The 17,154-nt window shown below is 37.6% G+C and overlaps 1 protein-coding gene across 1 annotated transcript in view; it reads right to left on the minus strand.

Annotated features, from left to right (window-relative positions):
• The window catches only part of Pfdn5 (prefoldin 5), a 66,118-nt gene that overhangs the window by 19,537 nt on the left and 29,427 nt on the right, over positions 1 to 17,154 (minus strand). The window contains exon 3 of the mRNA XM_090370712.1: positions 13,957 to 14,031. Coding sequence (XP_090226838.1) covers positions 13,957 to 14,031 — 75 coding nt within the window. The remainder of the gene's footprint in view (positions 1 to 13,956; positions 14,032 to 17,154) is intronic.

The following is a 17,154-nucleotide window of genomic DNA, read 5'->3' on the forward strand; positions in this document are numbered from 1 at the left end:
TTTTTTTTTATGCCTTTAGTGAAATGGATATTTTCAAAGTATGAAGTAAACACTATAATGATCTGCTCAATGAAAAAGATGAAGACATCGCTAAATAAAAAGAAACCTTGAAAATGGAGGAAATTTGATACTCTCTATTATTGTGGTTGTAAAGATTATGGAAAAGAAAGTATGGAAAAGACCAACAGATGTAGCAAAAATTAGATCCAAAAAGCTGAAAGGAAAATACTGACATGATTGTTACACTGCATTACATGCAGATTATTTTCCAAAGGACAGGTTCTAGAATACTGGATAAAAGTATTGATCACTCCAAGAGACAAAAAGGAAAGTAAATCTGAATATGCAAATTACCAAGGAATTTCATTCCATAATGTATCAGGTAAAACCTAAGCATGTATCTTAGAGAAATGAGTTACAACTATTGCTGAATAGAAAACCTGAGAAAGAAAGGTTTCAGGCAAAATTCAACAATTCATGCTAAGGCAAATTACAGAAAAGCTGTAATTAGCAAACATTTGTATTTAGCATTGTTGAACTTAAAAATGCATATAATAAAGAACCAATATATCTGCTATTTCAAATTTAAAAAAATTGTAGCAGGAAGGATAAATATTTTAATGGGAGTAAATATTTTGTGCAAAAATGGCAAATCTGCAGTGAAGAGAAAAGCAGATGAAACTCAAAGAAAAAGGATGTACCTAACCTCACTTTTTTTATATATAATTTTCACGGACCATCTAAATAAAAGAATGTGACAAATTTTGGGGCAGGAGACCTAAAAACATAAATAGATATAAATAGTACAAAACAGAGCTACGATGCTCAATACATTCTACGTTGTACTTCAATATTTTTAGAAGAATAAGAGAAATTTACCTCACTATGATACATAGAACACTTCCTAATGACACTCTCCAGCAAATAAGCGAATATAAAATTAATGCAAAATTGTTTTTTTAAATTAATGTTATTACTGTAACATTTTGTATTAATTTTATATTCGCTTATTTGCTGGAGAGTCATTAGGAAGTGTTCTATGTATGAGGTAAATTTCTCTTATTCTTCTACAAATATAGATATAAATAACCTCAAGATCTTGAAGAATTGCTTAATAAAAATGATAAAAATTGTAGAGAATGTCGTTAAAGTTGGTTTACATACAAAAAAAAAAAAAAAAAAAATTTTTTTGAAATATGAGAGAATAATTTAGACTGCAGGCTAAATAACTAAAAATTGGAACAAGTTAGTAATTTTGTATCCAAGCACAATCTTTAATGAATACAGAGAAACTGACATGGATATAAACATGTAGTGCTGTAGAGGTGTAGGAAGATAATTAAAAAAAAAAAAAAAAATTTTTTTAAATGTGAGTAAAAGAAAAATTTGACAACAAAAGACAAAAATTAGCAATTTATATAACAGTTTCTAAGTCTATTTTAACCTATGAAGCTGTGAGCTTGGTGAGAAATAGAAAGGACTGATCAACAATTAGAATCCTCAGAAATGAGTTTTGAGAAAAATAAACAGAAGTAGGAGATGGAAGCTATGGCATACTCCAAACGAGGAAAGAAAAAATCTTGGGGTTAAGCACACATTAGCAAAAAGAGAACTCACTCCAGCTAGGGCAAAAATCTAACCAGAAATAGGACAGCCGTGAACAAAGTGATTACTATTATTAGTAGCAGTAGTGGGGGCTTATAATGCAAGAAAGCAAGTTCATAAAGAATAAACTCGTTTAAAAAAAAAAAAAAAAAACTTTCCACATCACCTGTACATCCCCTAAAATAATTTATCTAGTTCTTCCTTAAATATATTCAAACTATCCACTTCCACAAACGATGGAAATTTGGTCCACTATCAATCATCCACTGGTTGAAGGCAACTATCTGCACATCAATCCTGCAACCATCCTTACAGCAGAAAACAGTCATCCAATAAATCTACAAAAGTCTTGCTAGTGTACAAGTGACCAATCCACAAGTTTCAGTCAATATCCTAACAACCCACCTAACACTGCCTTGACAGCATCAAATATTCTCACACCAAATATTCTCCTATTTAAGTGTATCCCATCACTGTTATAACAAGCACAGACCAAGCTGAGAAAAATTCTACCCCATGAGTTTGCACAGTATATCCACGGCCGAACTGGTTGACAAGGCTCTCAACATGTATTCTCTCCTATCATGTCTGGGCAGAATTGCAGACATTTCAAATTTAATCCTAACTCGTGCCTTTTCCCAATGTTCCCCTGTTCTTATTATGTAAGTTCTCAGATCTCTTTACATCATTAGTGCCAACGTGTACAATAATATCACCTTTCTTGCCCTTAAAAGATGATATCTGCTTTACAATGTCATCTACTTTTGTCCACGGCAGACACCCTCATGCTATTCCACCTATTTTTGTTGCACAATATATTTCCCATTTCCCTGACAATAGTCATTGAAATAACTACCTCTTGTGAGACTAGCGCAGTCTGCCTTGGGGATTACCACTGTGTTGCTTGATGCACAAGTGAGGGATTCTGGCATTGAGTTGGGCAGCCGAGAGAGCTTGATGGATCCACCATTTTAATTCCTTCAATGGCATCCAGCCTGTTCTTCAAGTTCTCATAAAAGCCCATAAGAACATTGAATTTGCCCCTAATTTCCTCATACTCTTTGCACTTAACACACGCTCAGACATTCTTGGTTGTATTATGTCCTGTTCCAGATGGATCTGCAAACATTGCACAAGTAGTACATTTCCTAAGGCAGTAAGAACCCCCCCCCTTCAGTTCTCACCACAAGCCACATCAATCCCGATAATTTGCATGCAAGTCTGGAGGCCCACTTTTAGGAAGGATGTGGATTTGCTGGAATAGGTGCAGAGAAGAGCAATAAGATTTAGTGGAGAACAAAAGGGTGTTTCAATTCAGCAAACTGCAGCATCTGTAGAATAGGTACTTGTGAGGGTATCTGATTGAGGTGTTTAAAGTTTTAGATGGATTGGGTAAGCTCAATGCTGATGGCATTCTTCCTCTTGCTTAGACTACACACACACATGAAGGGACAAATTCAAATTGGGGTAGGTTGGTTGCAGGACAGATGTGTGGAAATCCATCAGCCAGTGGGTAGCTGACTGTTGCAACAAATTTCCATTCTAGCAAAAACGACGTGTGCATCTGGAATAAGCATACCAAAACAGATCTTGCCACTATCAACGGAATGTGAAGGTACAAAATAAAACTATTAAAAATACAGCAAAAATAAATTACAATGTACAGCAACTTATTAAGAATAGCAATAAAATATATATGGATAAAAGCTAAAAGTGATAAGAACATAAACAAAATATACATTAAGGTTTTAGAATAATGTGCCCCTTTATCAACTTAGAAAACAAGCAGTATGACATACATCATTAGATTGCACAGAGGTGCAACACATGCATTCACTACAACAAACCAATGCAGATTGTGAACAGTGAAATAAGGGGGGGGGGAAATCAGCCTTATGACTATGAATGTAAGCCAACACATTTTCCATGTTATAAGCTTGGCATCTTTCATCATGCTGTAAAATAAATGTTTCCATAACAGGGTGTATGCAGGTTCCACAACTGCAATTAATATTCAAGCCTGCTACAAATATATGGAGCACTTCCAACTAGAAGTGATGATGAGAACCATGCATGGTCCAAAATCTCAATATTAGAATATGGGTTACAATTAACTTTGCCCCTTCACAATCTTTCCCAGACAAATAATGACATGATTACATTATGGCCTTTCCAAAACCTAAAAAAGACCCTACCAATCTGCAAGAGTACCAGCCCATTGCTTTGACTAGCTACATGCAAGATCAGGAAAAAAATGATCAATGCTTAGTTGATTTGGTTTCTAGTGTAATGTGACCACCTCAATCCCATGCAGTGTGGTTTAGTAAAGGTGGATCCAGCCTCATCCTGCTGATTCAGTCCAAAATAAACCACCATCATGCTTTTAAACAAAAAGAACATGTTATGATACCATTTTATATAGAAAAGTCTTTGATACTGCATGGAGATAGGGCATACTGCAGGACCTATACGACACAGGATTGCAAGGAAATCTCACTGCTCATCAAAAACTTCCTGCTTGAATGAACTTTTCAGGTTCGTCTCCAAAACCATTTTTTTATAAACTTATCCAAGAGGAAGGGATCCCACAGGATTCAGCACTTAGTGCCACTTCATTTATCATAAAAATAAACTTGATAATGCAAAACAAAATATACATTAAGGTTTTAGAGTGATGTGCCCCTTTATCAACTTAGAAAACAAGCAGTATGACATACATCATTAGATTGCACAGAGGTGCAACACATGCATTCACTACAACAAACCAATGCAGATTGTGAGGAGTTATTCAGCGAGGGGAATGCCAGAGGTGTATTCAACTCTAGCAGTAAGCTAGAGAATCTTTAGCATTAGCATTAGTAGAGGCATATGATGCAAGAAAGCAAGCTTATTCAGCATCAGCCAAAAAAAAAAAAAAACCCCTCTCCCATTTCACCCCTCCGTTCGTTCGAAATACCTGTCCAGTTGAGCTTTAAATTTGTTTAGGCTATCAACTTCAACAACAAGTGATGGAAGTCGGTTCCACCAACCAACCACCCGCTGGCCAAAGGCAAATTTCCGCACATCTATCCGACATTCGTCCTTCCTCAATTTGAATTTATGCCCTCTGAGGTGATTATTCTGAGAGAGATGAAGAATCCCATTGGCATTGAGCATGCTCAAACCATTCAAAGCCTTATACACCTCTATCAGATCACCTCGCCGGTGCCTAGTGTCCAGACTCTGTAATTTGCAAAACTTAAGCCTTTCTTCGTAAGAGCAACCCTTTGTTCCATTTACTAATCTTGTTGCCCTTCTCTGTACCCGTTCCAGCAGCTCTACATCCTTCTTGAAATGAGGCCTCCAGACCTGTATACAGTACTCAAGATGTGGCCTAACCATTGCCTTATACAAGGGAATAATCACCTCCTTATCCCTGCTAGAAAAATTCCTGTATATCTTTGACAAGACACCATGAGCTACTCTTGCAGCCCGTCTGCACTGCTCAGAAAACTTCATATCTGCCTGCACAATTACCCCTGGGTCCTTTTCATTCTCTACCACTGTCAGTGTAGTACCACAGAGTTGATACGTTGCTCTGGGGTTGCTGTTTCCCATATGTAGTATTTTACATTTGTCAATATTAAACTTCATTTGCCACCTCTCAGCCCATCTGCTAAACCTTTCCAGATCCTGCTGCAGCAGCATAGCGTGAGTAGTGTCCTTAACAACCTGCCAACCTTTGTATCGTCTGCAAACTTGGACATTAAACTTGATATACCATCATCAATATCATTTATAAATACAGAAAACAATAATGGACCCAACACTGAACCCTGAGGGACTCCACTAATAACATTAGTCCACGATGAGCAGTGTCCATTGATTGCCACTATCTGTCTTCTCCCCCTCAACCATCCCTTTATCTATAGCAGCAATTTGCCTCCAATGCCACACTGCTCCAATTTGTGCAGCAGTCTTCCATGTGCAACAGTATCAAAAGCCTTTCTAAGATCCAAATATATAATATCAAAGTTATTCCCTGCATCCAGTTCTTTTGTGACTACATCATAGTATCCAATCAAATTGGTCAGGCAAGACCTGCCCTTAACAAAACCATGCTGCGTCTGAGCTATAACTGAATTCTTGTCTAGATGATCCTGCAGTGCTTCTTTAACCAGTGCCTCCATTAATTTACCTGGAACAGAAGTTAAACTAACAGGTCTATAATTACTTGTGTCAGCCTTTGATCCTCCTTTGTGAATTGGGGTTACATTTGCACATCTCCAGTCTATGGGTACCTCCCCTGAGTCCAAAGAAGCTCTCATAATTATGGCTAGGGGTTTGCATACTTCCTTTGCTGCCTCCTTTAATATAACTGGATAGATCCCATCCACCCCAGGTGCCTTTTTTATGTTTATCCTCAACAATCTCTCCTCCACTTTCCTCTCGGTTATTACAAAATCATCCAGCTCACTGCCAATGTTTACTTTACCTACATCATTCTCCTTCCTGAATAACTCCTCATGCGTGAATGTAGATGCAAAATACTCGTTTAGATTGTTAGCCACCTGAGCAGGATCCTCAACTGTTGAACCATCAATATCCAGTGGACCAATCTGATTCATCCCTTTCCTTCTCGAGTTCAAGTATGTAAAGAACTCCTTTCTGTTTTTCTTTGCATCCTTTGCCAAGGATTTTTCGTAGTCTGCCTTTGCCTGCCTAATCTCCTTTGTGACTTGGTTACAGACCAACTTATATCTATCATAGGCTTCCATGTCACCCATTAATTTGTATGTATCCCATGCATTTTTCTTCTCTGCCACATGTCTCATTAGTCCATCTGACAACCATTTAGGCCTAAACCTTGAACAATATTTCTTAGTTGGTATGTAAAGCCTGGTAGCCACCAAGATTAGTTCCTTGAATGCTTCCCATTTTGAGTTTGCTGTTGGTAACATCATCAGTTGGTCCCACTGTATAGAATTTAAATACTGTCTCAGACCATCATAGTCGCCTTTACGAAAACAAAAACCCTTCCCTTTACCTCTGATGGTAGTTACCTCCTTGAGTAAATCCCACTTCAACACACTGTGATCACTGCCACCTAGTGGTTCATTTATCTGCAGGTTCTTAATGCATGAAGAATCACTACTGATAATCAGATCAAGAGTATTGCTCCCTCTTGTTGCCTCACGAACAAGCTGATGTAGAAAACAATCATCCAATAAATCCACAAAAGCCTTGCTAGTGTGCGAGTGACCAACCCACAAATTCCAGTCAATATCTGGGAAATTAAAATCCCCCATTATAAGACTCTCTGATTTACTGGCCCACTCTATTTCCCTGTACAATATATTATTATACTCATCCGAGTCATTAGGCCTATAGCACACTCCTACTCTCAATTTTGATTTCCCTATGCTTATGTCACACCAAACTGACTCGACACTGCCCTGTCCATCGATGTCAACTGGCTTCACTTCCTTTGACTTTGTGTTTCTTAATTAATAGCATAACCCCTCCTCCCCTCCTGTCCTGTCTATCCTTTCTATATACATTGTATTCCCCAAATTCCAGTTCCGCATTACTTATATCTGTGTGACACCGCGTCTCTGATATCCCAACAATATCTGCCTTTGATGTTTTGAGCAATACCTCAAATTCATCAAATTTATTTACCAAACTCCTAGCATTGGTGTACACGCAGGTATACATGCACCTGTTTCTTTTCTTAGCTACCCTAACACAACCCATGTGTTTACTTGTAACGCAATGACTACCAGCAGTCTCTGAAATATCCTGCATCTTGTTTTTCAGACTTCTGCTCATTTGAATAGAAGCAGTGCAAGAATCACTTCCACCTCTGCCAGTGGCTACTGTTAATCTATTAGTCCTTGTATCCCCCCCAACTAGCAGTTTCCGACCCACCTAACACTGCCTCGACAGCATCAGCAAAAATTCTTGCACCCTTTCTATTTAAGTGTATCCCATCCCTGTAGAAGCAATCTCTCCTGTTAACAAGTACAGTCCAGGCTGAAAAAAATTCTACCCCTTGAGCCTTGCACAATCCCTCCAGGGCCGAATTGATCGACAAGGCTCTCATCATATACTCCCTCCTATCGTGTCTGGGCAGAATTGCAGACACTTTCAAGTTCAACCCTAATTCACGGCTTTTTTTAAACAGTGACCTGTACTTGCTAAGTAATTCCGCCGGTCTCCTACTCTTAATATCATTAGTGCCAACGTGTACAACTATATCACCTTTTGTGCCCTTAAAAGATGATATCCGCTCTACAACGTCATCAACCTTTGCCCCTGGCAGACATACCCTGGTCCTATTCCACCTATCCTATCTTGTAATAACTGAGAGCAAAGTGGAGGAGAAATTGTTGAAGATAAACACAAGAGAGGCACCTGGGGTGGATGGGATCTATCCAGTTATATTAAAGGAGGCAGCAAAGGAGGTAAGCAAACCCTTAGCCATAATTATGAGAGCTTCCTTGGACTCAGGGGAGGTACCCATGGACTGGAGATGTGCAAATGTGACCCCAATTCACAAGTAATTATAGACCTCTGAGTTTAACTTCTGTTCCCGGAAAATTAATGGAGGCACTGGTGAAAGAAGCATTGCAGGATCATCTAGACAAGACTTCAGTTATAGCTAGGACACAGCATGGTTTTGTTAAGGGTAAGTCTTGCCTGACCAATTTGATTGGATACTATGATGCAGTCACAAAAGAACTGGATGCAGGAAATAACTTTGATATTATATACTTGGATCTTAGAAAGGCTTTTGATACTGTTGCACATGGAAGACTGCTGCACAAATTGGAGCAGTGTGGCATTGGAGGCAAATTGCTGCTATGGATAAAGGGGTGGTTGAGGGGGAGAAGACAGAGAGTGGTAATCAATGGACACTGCTCATCGTGGACTAATGTTATTAGTGGAGTCCCTCAGGGTTCAGTATTGGGTCTTTATTGTTTTCTGTATTTATAAATGATATTGATGATGGTATATCAAGCTTAATGTCCAAGTTTGCAGACGATACGAAGGTTGGCAGGGTTGTCAAGGACACTACTGACACTGTGCTGCTGCAACAGGATTTGGAAAGGTTGAGCAGATGGGCTTCGAGGTGGCAAATGAAGTTTAACATTGACAAATGTAAAGTACTACATATGGGAAACAGCAACCCCAGAGCAACGTATCAACTCTGTGGTACTACACTGACAGTGGTAGAGAATGAAAGGGACCTGGGGGTGGTTGTGCAGGCAGATATGAAGTTCTCTGAGCAGTGCAGACGGGCTGCAAGAGTAGCTCATGGTGTATTGTCAATGATATATAGGAATTTTTCTAGCAGGGATAAGGAGGTGATTATTCCCTTGTATAAGGCAATGGTCAGGCCACACCTAGAGTACTGTATACAGGCCTGGAGGCCTCATTTCAAGAAGGATGTAGAGCTGCTGGAACGAGTACAGAGAAGGGCAACTAGATTGGTGAATGGGACAAAGGGGTGCTCTTACGAAGAAAGGCTTAAGTTTTGCGAATTACAGTGTCTGGAAACTAGGCACCAGCGAGGTGATCTGATAGAGGTGTACAAAGCCTTGAATGGTTTGAGCATGCTCAATGCTGATGGGATTCTTCCTCTTGCTCAGAATAATCACCTGAGAGGGCATAAATTCAAATTGAGGAAAGACAGATGTAGGATAGATGTGCGGAAATTTGCCTTTAGCCAGCGGGTGGTTGGTGGGTGGAACAGACTTCCATCCCTTGTCGTGGAAGTTGATAGCCTAAATAAGTTTAAGGCTCAGCTGGACAGGTATTTCGAACGAACAGAGGGGTGAAGTGGAAGTGGTTATTTTTATTTATTTATGTTACTTTTTTTTTTTTTTTTTTTTTTTGGCTGATGCTGCATAAGCTTGCTTTCTTGCATCAAATGCCTCTACTAATGCTAATGCTAACCTAAGAAATATAGCATGTACCACTCTGTATACAGATGACCTCAGCATCTCCCAACATTCCGGCAATATGCAAATGGAAAAAAGACAGTTACAAGTATAACAACAAAATTCTTACATGGACTAGAAACAATGGCTTCTGCCTTTCATCTCAAAAGACCACTGAGATACACTTTTGAAGATAATGTAATCTATATCAAGACCAAGAACCCCAACTGGACAATCAAGTAATTCCTATAGTTTCTAGCATCCACTTCCTAGGTGCAATATTTGATATGAAACTTACTTTCCCCGAGCATACGAAAGACCTTTGGATAGCATGCCTGAAAACACTAAACATCCTAAGAGTGCTATCTGCTACAATGTAAGGAGCCAAGTGATTTACACTGCTGCATCTGTACCATGTGCTAATATGGTCACAACTAGATTATGGCTCTATAGCCTACAGCTCTGCCTGCTAAACCAAGTGTTTTACAATAGCTTGATCCTATACATTACAGTGCCTTTCACACTTGCTAAAAGAGTTACTCTGCGTAAATTAAGGAAGGTTCATAGGCTTCAGCATAGAGGCTCTGGATGGGCCTCTATGCTGAAGCCTATGAACCTTCCTTAATTTACACAGAGTAACTCTTTTAGTATGCTATGCAGCAAAACTTAAAGGACAACTAACTCACCCAATTTGGAAACAACTTTTCTCCCCAAGATAGGAAAATTTTTAGAGCCAATCAATCCATCAACAGGGATACACCTTCAGTTCACACGTACTGATTGGCAACTTTAATTGAGTTATAGCCTACTGTTCGTTGTATGGTCCCTCCATAGATGTACCATGTTCTGCCATGTAATTTATCACTTGTAACAAGGGGTAAAAATTGCATGCATCACTGGCAGTTCAATATACAGAGTTTACTCCAGTGTATACATATGGATCTAAAACTGACAGTCATGTCAGTGTGGCTGCAATTTTCCCAATATCACCATAGCTAAGAAACTTACAACTGAATGTAGCAGCTTCGCTGTAGAACTCTATGCAATTATCATAGCTTAAAATTTCACATGGTCAATTGGTGATTAGTCAAGTTCAAGCTATACAGTGGAAGAATAAGAATGACAATCCATTACTCAGACAGATCTAGGATATTCTAACCAAATTAAATGAAAATAGGCAGAGCATCATCTTCTGCATGATCTCTGGTCATAGTGGTATCCTGGGAAATGAGCATGCAGATTTAGCTGCCAAAACTGCAATGCTACTGATCCTTACTTCAATGCACCTTTCTCACATTACAAGTTTATTTAGCAGAAATGTGCAAAAAAAAAAAAAAAAAAAAAAAATTGCAACAAACCTGGGAAAAACAAACCAACAAGTTATTCTGTAAAAAGATAGAATTGAAAGCATGAAGGATGATGGATTTCCTAGCTGGACTGTGGATCGATCACACCTACCTAACATCTGCATCTACTTAAAGTTATTGCACCTCAAGAATGTCCAAACTGTAATACACTGCTCACAATTCAACATATCCTTACAGACTATCCCATAGACAACAGAGACCAACAGGTGATCTTTGGCTGGTTTTCTACTAAAAGTACACTTCTCACATCAGCCTGAATATTAGCAGATACACTGTTTGTATAGGTTGACCAGATGCCCAATTTTTAGAATTTTGTCCTGGTGTCCCAAAAAGCAACCGGGACGTAGGAATGTCCCATATTTTAATATTTTCAGGAACCTTATGATTAAATATGAATAAAAAGTAATACTTTCAATGTAGGAAATGTTGCCAACATTGTTTCTCATTCGTTTTTCATGAAAACAATTTAAACAGCTTATCTCCATATGAAAGAAGAGAGTAATCGTGGCAGTGACAAGATAAAAGTTTCTATTTGGGCTTCAAATTACATCTCCATTTTTTCTTTGTAAATAATTCAGTATTCTTCTTCTGGGTATACTACACACATTTTAATAATGTAATAGGCTGGTGACATTTCAGCTTCATTTATCGGAGAGTTGTGTGCAGTGATTAAGCAAGCATTATTTCAGAACATTTCATTTCAGTTCAAGTCTTATGAGGTTTCTGGATTATGCTGCTTTAATACTGTCATCGAAGTTAAAACACGGCCAATAAACTGAAATCGAAGGCGTAAAAATTTTTATTATTCAAATTATTGGTGTCAAGCATTAATTCTTCCAGTTTCATTATCAAAAGCAAACTTACCATTAATTTAGAACACCTGTACGTATTAAGTATGTACTCAAATTCTTTTATTAAAATAACTTCAGAGCAGATTAGTTTATGTAATTATGTTATGTAATTATTACATATATATTGGCCATAGAGAGAAATCGGACATTAAGCAGCAGCATATATCATCATGTTGATGAAATCCCAGCAGAATTGATTAAAGCTACAGGTGTGAAGGGCACCGAATTTTTGCATAAAATTATTGTAAAAATTTCGGAAATGGGACGGGGGGGGGGGGCATCAGATTGGAAGAAATCAATTTTCATCCCCTTACCAAAAAAAGGAGATCTGTAGCCGAGTGGTCAGGAGCGGGAGTGCATACCACACGCTCCTTGAGTAGACCAGGGTTCAAGCCCCTGACTGCTGAATACGGTCAATCTGCCAACCCACACTGGACCAGCGTGGCAGATTATGGTCCATTTCCCTCAGCATGAATTGTTGAGGAGGCTTCCATCCTGCAGTGGGTTGATAATGGCTGCACTTTACCTTTTTACAGGACTATTAGCCTAATTTATCACGCTAGCAAGATTCTTCTTAAAATCATATTGAACAGAATCTCAAGAAAACTTGAAGAAGAAATGCCAGAAGAGCAAGCAGGTTTCAGAAGGGATAGAGAAACCAGAGATCAGATCTTAAGTCTACAACTGAACATTGAAAAATGCCAAGAATTCAATGTTCCAGTCATTTTGTGTTTTATAATTATGCAAAAACGTTTGATTGTGTTCAACATGAGAACCTATGGGAAACTATGATTATTATGGGTTTCCCAATCCACATAATTCAGCTGATTAAGCTACTGTACTAGGAACAAGGAAGGAACTGTAAGAACGAATATGGGAAACACAGACTTTTTCACAATAGGTAACAGTGTCAGGCAGGGCTGTATTTTGTCACCTCACTTTTTTAATCTTTATGCAGAAGATATCATGGGTGAAGCTTTGGAAGATTTAGAGACTGGCATCAAAATTGGAGGACTGAAGATAAACAACCTTCGTTAGGCAGATGATACTGTGCTAATTTGTAATTCTAAGGATCATCTTAAAGAAACTCTGAGGAGAGTATGTGAAGCAAGTAAGAAAAAAGGATTGTTTCTGAATGTGTGTAAAACTAAAATTATGGTGATTGGTGATAATCTCAATTCCAGTAAAGTGAAGGTTAATGGGAAAGATATCGAAAAAGTTGATGAATTTGATTACTTAGGGTCAAGAATAAATAAAAATAGTGATTGCTCAAACAATGTAAAGAGATGACGGGCAATTGCTAAAACGTTGGTCGCTGATCTGATAAAATTATGGACATCATGATCTGCCCGTAAAGACAAAGCTGAGAATCATTGATTTTTCCAGTTGCCATTTATGGATATGAGAAGGATGGAATCTGAAAAGAGTTGACAGGAAGAAAACTGAGGCATTTGAAATGTGGTGTTACAGGAGAATACTGCGTATTTCTTACTTGGATCGAAGAACAAATGAGTGGGTATTGAATAAAATTGGCAGGCCTAAAATTCTCCTTCATAACTTCAACAAAAGAAAACAAGTTTTTTGGTCATATAGTAAGAAGGGAAAACTTTCTGTTGAAGAATATAATGGAAGGAAAAACCAAGGGGAAGAGGTGCAGAGGAAGACATGCAACTAGGTGGAAGGATAGGATCAGTGAACTCCTGGTGATTGGTATTTTCGCAAAGTGTCATTGCATGACACTTTGTGATGCCGCTCATAGAGCACATGATCGATGCAGTTGGAGGAATTTGTTGGTGGCCAAAGAGCTCCTCAGGGAGCTATGTGACTGGAAGAAGAGATATATCATCACAAAAACATCAACATTTGATTTCAAATCATCAGAGAACATCAAAAAATATTTGATGTTCTCTAATTGACAAAAACAGATGAGGTGGGTAGATTTTTTGGGTAATGCTGTATAAGCTTGTTTCTTTGAATCGCTTACCACTACTAATACTAAAGTGACACAGTTTAATTATAACCATCCTGTGTATCATTACTATATGTATATGCTTCTTCAATATCTAAACAACATATATAAAAACAATCAATATCAGTAAAGTAAAATCACATGGCTACCTTATTTTAATTTATACAAAATGTGAAAATACATAATATCAGAATGACAAGTAGAGTCATCTTAAACTATTTTAATTTTTAAGTAATCACCTTTTCTACATAATAACCAGTTCCAATGTCAATCATCACCTTGTCTACTTCAACAAGGTAACCAGGAACATACATCTTGGATTTAATTAAGAATTAAATATTATGGCTATGTTTTGCACTAATATACTATTTTCAGCAAAAGCTTTAAGTTACAAAGAACATTAGCATATGTAAATGTAAACAGCTGAAACTTTAATTATATAACAAAACTCTGATAAATACGAATAGTATCACCTTTTCTACATAATAACCACTCTATGTGAAAACAGAGTTACATTTATCAAGCAGCAGGAGCAGCAGTTCTTAGAAGAGTATAAAATAGGAGTCACACCCACAGTATATTACTAACCTTGTTTCATCAGACTATCACTTTTTTTGGTTAGTTTAAGGATGGTCTTTGTGGGGAACACTTCAATAATGATAATACTGTCATTGCTGCCGTCAAGAAGCGGGCCTTGGAGGCTGGTAGCAACTTCTACGACGGAGGGGGGTAGATGTTTTGGTTCAGCAGTGGAGAAAACATATACAAAAGGGAGATGAATATGTGGAAAAATAAATGTGGGCACTTCAAGACTTTAAAGTACATCACATATAGTTTAAATTGTCATAACTATAGTAGTCTCCACGAAAAAATTTGGCAGCACTAGATTTGGAGCAACCTTCAACATTATACTTCGGTATCAACATAGTGTTACTGTGGTTGTAGCACAGTATTAAGAACAATATACAGTAGAAGTAAATAATTTAGCAGATGCATATAGCATCTGTTAAATTATTTGAGTACTGCATACACTATTTGACTACTGCATAGAATGTAATGCTAAAAAAAATCAAAATACAATAAAATGATAATATAATGAAGAAAAGAAGGGGAGAGATTAACTGTACATTACAGCATTCAACAGCAGATGAGCATGTATATGTGTGAGGTGGTGGAGGTTAAGAAAACAGGAGACCTCCATAATTTCCCATAACTGACATTTTCTCTCTAACCCAAGCTTTTTAATATCATTTTGTTTTATTTTGTTTAACTATCTTTCTACACATGCATCTACTCAATTATTTACTTATTATTTATTCTCATTTACTTATTATATTATTCTATGATGCCGTCTGGTACCTATATTCTATTCTTCCAGGAAAATTGATCATGCCACTCAATAAATATTACTATTTTAATGCAGATTGGTGTTCTGTCAGAGCTAGTATATTACTTGCATTTATAAGATTGTCCTTCAAGACACTGAATATTACCTTGTAAGAATGCTTTATTAGAAGTTATACAGTAATAAAAATAACACTCAAAAACAGATACATTAATTTCTCTTTTTTTTTTTATAATGGGATGAATTTCTTGAAAGTTTTGCATTAAGCAAAAATTCATTAAAAGAAAATGAATTTGTAAATTAAAGTTAATAATTGTAGATATGGTGACTGTTCATATATATACAGGGTGATTCACTACCAGTGCGACAAACTTGCAGGAGGTGTAGGGGGCACAAAGACGAATCGGAATCACATAGCATTGCAGGGTCTGAAATGCCTTCGTCATGCGGTAGAGGATGTTAAACGGGAAGTCGCATGAACAGCGATCCTGCTGGAAGTCAGCATTTGCGAACCGGTTCCCGAGGCAGTAGGATGGACGAGTATTCAAACGTTGAACTGGCCGACATGCACCTCACGTGTGGAGCTGCAGACTGTAATGGTCGCGCCGCTCTGCGCTTGTACCAGGAACGTTTCCCGCACAGGCGTGATCCTCATCATACGATTTTCGCACGTGTGCACAGAAGGTTACGTGAGACTGGTTGTTTCACGAGAGGTACCATGAATTGAGAGCGAACAACGAGGACGCCAGACAATGAGGAGAATGTCCTACGTCTTGCAGAAGGCAACCCGAGTACGAGTACTCAAGCGATAGGCCAATGATTGGGTATTTCCCAATCCACTGTATGGAGGATACTGTCAACAAACCAAATGAGTTCACACCATCTGCAACATGTCCAATCATTGGAGCCTGCGGATTATCCACTTCGGAGGACTTTTGCTACTTGGTTTCTTCAACAGAAACGGTTCGCAAATGCTGACTTCCAGCGGGATTGCTGTTCACGCGACCGCCCGTTCAACGTTCTCTACCGCATGACGAAGGCATTTCAGACCCTGCAATGCTATGTGATTCCGATTCGTCTTTGTGCCCCCTACACCTCCTGCAAGTTTGTTGCACTGGTAGTGAATCACCCTCTTTACTATAAATAATAGTAAAGAAAAGTAAATATATACATATGTGCATGTATATATTTACTTTTATATATACATGCACATATGTATATCATGTATATTTTCAGGTTGACTATTATAATGAATAATAATTTTAAATGAGCAGTAATAAATTAAAACAAAAATAGTATGAAAGAAAAAATAAACAAAATAATTCATTTACTGGTAAAAAGCTGATAAAAGATTAATATCAAAGTAATTACTAAAACTTTCCCTCGGCTCCCTTCACTGCTAGCTAAAGTGTCAGTGGGTCAGACAGGTAAAAATACAATTTGATAATTTTTTTACATGTACAACTATATCATCCTTTAAAAAAAAAAAAAATTCACAATTATTGCAGAAATATTATCTGGACCTGAAAAGTGCTAAAGTTGTCCATGAGCAAAAATGGCAACTTTGTTGAAAGTTTGAGCCTGAAATTTGACTGTGATGACCAAAGCTAAGAAACTGTCATCTCTTCAAAGTAAATGATGACAAGTTAGTTTCACTGGAGCTAAATCAATTCTCAGGATTTGAAAATTGGTTGAAAAAATTTTGGATTCCACCCTCCTTGAATTTTACTGCTAAATAAACCTTATTGCAAAAGAAATCAGGTCAAAAGCTTGTTTAGTATTTGAGTTATTCAAGTTCAAAGAGCAATCTGAACAGAGGAATATAAACAAATTATTATATAGATTCTTCAATGAGAGCAATAATATTTTTTGACACAACTGGCAGTGAACATCTTAAATCTTATTAATGCATTAGCCTTTGATTTTCTGACAGTCTATGGCAAGCCCTGCCTATAGTCAGGACTAGCAGCATATGCATCACTTGCCATGTTTTCACTGTGGAAAAAATTCACTGCATATTAATTTCTTAAATGTATCAGCATGAAAATTTGTTCAGTGACATTCATAAAACAAGGACTTAGTGTATCTTAAA

Source organism: Mastigoproctus giganteus, chromosome 3, assembly GCF_048544385.1.
Source record: "Mastigoproctus giganteus isolate SK-2022 chromosome 3, ASM4854438v1, whole genome shotgun sequence".
Lineage (NCBI taxonomy): Eukaryota > Metazoa > Arthropoda > Arachnida > Uropygi > Thelyphonidae > Mastigoproctus > Mastigoproctus giganteus.